Source organism: Silurus meridionalis, chromosome 6 (genome assembly GCF_014805685.1).
Source record: "Silurus meridionalis isolate SWU-2019-XX chromosome 6, ASM1480568v1, whole genome shotgun sequence".
NCBI classification, from domain to species: Eukaryota; Metazoa; Chordata; class Actinopteri; order Siluriformes; family Siluridae; genus Silurus; species Silurus meridionalis.
Window position 1 is genome coordinate 30,188,829 of NC_060889.1, and position 4,837 is coordinate 30,193,665.

At 39.9% G+C, this 4,837-nt stretch overlaps 1 protein-coding gene across 1 annotated transcript; it reads right to left on the minus strand.

The window, feature by feature from the left end:
* Positions 1-455: 455 nt before the first annotated feature.
* LOC124387665 (E3 ubiquitin-protein ligase TRIM39-like) lies at positions 456-4,831 on the minus strand. The gene is made up of 7 exons (XM_046852160.1): positions 4,764-4,831; positions 2,120-2,709; positions 1,931-2,026; positions 1,588-1,821; positions 1,345-1,492; positions 1,169-1,195; positions 456-1,067 (listed from the first exon to the last, which is right to left on the minus strand). The coding sequence occupies exons 2-7, from the start codon at positions 2,705-2,707 to the stop codon at positions 541-543; spliced, it is 1,620 nt and encodes a 539-aa protein (XP_046708116.1). The 5' UTR covers positions 2,708-2,709; positions 4,764-4,831; the 3' UTR covers positions 456-540.
* Positions 4,832-4,837: the final 6 nt, after the last annotated feature.

Here is a 4,837-nt window from a genome sequence, read left to right on the forward strand (position 1 = left end):
TAATTTCGTTTATAGTCAGCGCTTTTGGCGTGAGAGATCTAATATTCAACAATCCTATTTTTAGATCAGAGGTGCTGGCTGTGCGTTCAGTCCTATTTAATTTAATGTTAATCAGGTTACTTAAACAGACTTTCTGATAGTTCCTATATTTTGGTTTTGCTCGGGGGACAGACACAGTCTCAATATCGTGGATCCTGAGTGACGACTCTGTGCAGCTAGCAGACGGTCGGTTTAGCCTGTCTGTCTGCTCCCTGGCCTTGGCTCTAGACAGTCACTTGTTAACTAGTGCTGTTCTGAGACTATGACCTATACTACAAGAAATGAGAGCAGCACCTTCCCGGGTGGGATGGACAAAATATAACATAAGTGTTCCCATTGTTATAATTTTTACATCTTAAAGTCAGAGACACCACAGGACCAACTAGAACAAGAAACATGAACAAGTAAACATGAAGTATTCAGTTACAATTTATTTGTATTATGCATTAACATAGACATATTAAACAGATTCAAAAGGTAGGATTAGATTTGATGAACAGGTCAGATTATCATTGGGGCTGAATTTGTGCCTCCATCATTAAAACAGAGTCTGAAGTATGGATAAAGTTTCTTAGTGAAGGTCTGAGCAGTGAAAGAGTAGATATGAGATTTTGCATCAACATCATAGAAGGAGACCAGACCCTCCTCATAATCCACAAACACTCCAACCTTCTGAGGAGCCTGTTTCAAGGAGAGGGAGACAGTGGGAGAATCACAAACCTTATATTCAGTTTTATTCCTCAGAACCACACACCAGAATCCATCTTCAGGTCTGACTATAATTTTCCCTTTCCTGTTAATGGATTCTATGGCGACTCCTAAATCCCACTGAGTCATCCCTTTGACCTGCACCTCGTAGTAAAATCTCCCTGAGGAGAATCCCTCCTTTCCCAGAACAATGCAATAGTTATTAAACCTCTCTGGATTATCAGGGAGATTCTGACTTGTATCTCCACATGTAACATGTTTTCCATCATCAGACAGGACGAGATAAGGATGAGCTGTATCAGGATCCAGAGTCACGTCCACTGAGAGACAGAAACACAGCGTACATCAGTTTTATCATCACACAGTGTGTAACAGTGAAGAGGTATAGATATAGTCATGTGATCAGTACGAGCTCACACACCTACATATTGTTGAATTCTCTTCAGTTCTGTTTGGAAAATAGTTTTGGAAAATGTTACATTAAGATTAAATACTTCAATATTATAAATAACATCAAAATATCTTTATAAATTTCAGCTGAATGTAAATATTTCTTAGAATGAATCTTCTCAGAATAAACCCACAGTAAACACTGACCAGTTTCATCAATCTTCTCCAGTTCCTGACTGAGAGTCTCCTGAAGCTGAGCCAGAGCTCTCCTCAGAGTCTCCACACTCAGATGAGAGGTAATTGTGATGGAAGTCCAGTCCTGTGTGTGTGGAGAGCTGCACAGTGACGGGTAAATCTACAGTACAGCAGGAGAGAGGAGAAATCCCTCAGCATGGGGACCAACGTCCTGTCATGTGCTGCATTGCTATTGAGACTCAGAGAAACTCTGACCTGTATGAGGTGGAGGTGATCCTCCTTGTTTAAGAGCTGCTCCAGATCAGTGTTTCTCCTCTTTAGCTCACTGAGTTCCTGCTCCAGATTTTTAATGAACTCTTCAGCCTGCCTCTCTGCTGCTTTCTGCTTCTCCTCCATCACCTTAAGCAGCTCAGCCTGACTTCTTTCAGTGCAGCGCATCAGTGCACTGAACATCTTCACAACATCTGCTTTCTCCTTCTCTGTGTTTATCTAACAGGAAACAAATCGAGATCAATCATTTCACATTAATGTATCATGATTCTCCTAATGTGTTGTATAAAGGAGTTCTTCTGGAGGTTAGTTACTGTAAGAGACTCACTTTATTGACTTCTACAGAGTGTTTGATCTCCTCAATCATCTTCAGTCGCTCCTGGATCTTCTGCTGAACTTCTGCTTGAGTCTTCACCAGTTCATTCTGAGAAAAATATGCATCATGTGTTAACTCATAAGTCAGAGGTCATATTTCTGATCTACAAACATTATTCATCATAAATGTTCAGTCTCTCACCTTCTTCTCAACACTCTCCTCCTCTATAGGAACTGTCTTGTGGGTTTTGTGGTCTGTCTCAGAACAGAACTGACACACACATGTCTGGTCATCTCTACAGAACAGCTCCAGGGGTCTCTCATGTTTCTGGCAGATGTAGTCCTCCAGGTTCTGCACAGGCTCTATCAGTTTGTGCTTCATGAGTTTAGCTGTAGTTTTATGAGGGATCAGATGAGTGTTACAGAAAGAAAGCCCACAGTGAAGACAGGATTTTAGAGCCTTCAGCTTGTCCTCAGTGCAGGAGTCACACAGAACCTTCTTACTCTTAAATGGAAGCTGATTTGCAGCTCTGCTGGATTTCACCTGAACTGACTTCTTAAATGTAGCAGCAAGTGCAGAGATGAACGTATTTACACGTAGATCAGGACAATTGAAGAATTCCTCCTTACACACTGGACACTGGCAGTGTGAACTGCTGTCCCAATACTCTTTTAGACAAGTCATACAGAAGTTGTGTCCACATGGAGTAGAGACTGGATCAGTGAACACATCCAGACAGATGGAGCACTGGAGCTGATCTTCACACAAAGCACTGCTGGAGAAAGCCATGGCTGATACAGGAGATACAATGAGAGTGAATTTAGATGGCAGAACATGTTACACATTACAATTCAAAGTGACACAAACTCTATCAGTTATTATTGATTCAAGCAATGAATAAAAAGTGTAGTGCTGTTAGAGGAAAACAATCAAGACTAGAGTATGTGATAAAAAGCAGAGTAACTGTTACCATCCCAAAGTTTTCCTGTAAGTGCATGTTCTGTAGGCTTCATTCCTGGAACACTCCATGTATAAAATAAGCTCTGAGATCTACGTTGAGTAAGAACAATAGAACTGCCTGGTTTGTCACATGTTCTCATCTTTCTGCCCCAAAACATTTTTGCCTCCACTTGAAAGGTCTGACCAGAACCTGCTTCCACTGACACCTGCTGCCTGTTGTCTTAAAGAAGTCTTTCAAATCTGGAAGATTTTCAAATCTGATTCAGCGTGGAAAACACTGGCATCAACAACATAACTTGCATAACAGACAACATCAACTTCTGCAGAGACACTAAAGTTCCAGTCAGAAGGGTGAATTCAGGCTAGAGAATGAACTGAATTTGATCTTTAACAACTGGAAATTGGTAGCTCAGTGGTTAAGGTGGTGGGCTACTGCTTGGAAGGTTTGGGGTTCAAGTCCCTGTATCACCAAGCTGCCACTCTTGGGCTTTGAGCAAGGCCCTTAATCCACTGTATGCACCAGGGATCCTGGGAAACGTGTGAAAGGGACAATACACAATAAAAAGCCCTGATATGGTCAAAACTGTTCGCCGCAATATTGGTCCTCCTTCCCCTGAACTATTTGATCGACTACAATACTAAATAGACAAAAGTATTGGCACACCTGATTTTTCCAGACATATGTGGTTCTTTCCCAAACCAAACTGTTATTGTAAAGCTGAAGGCATACAGTTGTAAAGGGTCTCTTTGGATGTGGTAGCATGACATTTTCTCTTGACTTGAACCAGGGCCTGCTCTATATATTTGGAGGACCTAGAAAAAGAGCTGCCAGGCCTCTTTCCTTCCACCTTTTAGAAGAAATAAAAATCATTTGAAACAAATAAAATCTCTGAATATTAATTAAACTTTAACTGAGGTCAACATTGAAAAAGAATAAAGGTATGAAAGATCATCTGGACCAGCTCTTCTTCTTCCTTGGACATGACATGTCATTAGCTATGCTACACTATAAAATAATAATTTGTTTTGATAATGTTTTTCTCATTACTTTTATAAATGCTAACTTTAGTAAGCTTAAGATTATAATTTTATTAGAAATTAATCACATACACACACTGACTAAATCACCCAGAACTTTTAGTAATTTGTTCAGTAGTTTGTTTACAGTACACACTGACCCACTATTTGGGATAATGAACATTTTTGTCTCCTCTATACAGTAAAATGAAAGGAAATTGAGAAGCCTGTATAAAGCAAGTGCCAGCTTTGATGAACTAAAAGACCCAAACCTGTTCCAGCATGACAATGCCCTTGTGCACAAAGCAAACTCCATGAAGATCTGCTTTGCATGGGTTGGAGTGGAAGATCTCCTGCTATAGAGCTCTGCCCTAAAACCTATTTAACACCTCTGGGATGAATGTGAACACTGACTGAACCCCAGACTTCCTCACCTACATCAGTTCCTGACTTTACTAACACCCTTGTGTCTGAATGATGTTATTCTGTATGTACTGGTGCTTGTTGTATGTGTGTACTGCATCTTCCCCCTCAGGGTTTGCTATAAATAGACACAGGTCACGCGCACTGGGGTACAGAGTGTCGTCGGGTTTCTGGAGTTTCCCATGTCATAAAGTTTGGAAGAGTTTGGATTTCCTCGTTTATTTGTTCATTTCTTATAAGCAAGTGTTTGTGAATTCTGCACGACACTCGGTCAAAATATTTCTAATAAAATTTATCAAACAAAAATGCGTTAATAAATTATGCATCAATTTATATATATATATATATATATATATATATATATATATATATATATATATATATATATATACATCAAAATTAACTGACAGTAATATCTGTTTCCTCCTGATCACTGACAGTTTACCTTCTGTGGCATCAGTTCCTTGAAGAAAGACTGTAAAAGCTTCAAACTGAAGATTGTGTCCTGCTGAAACCTGC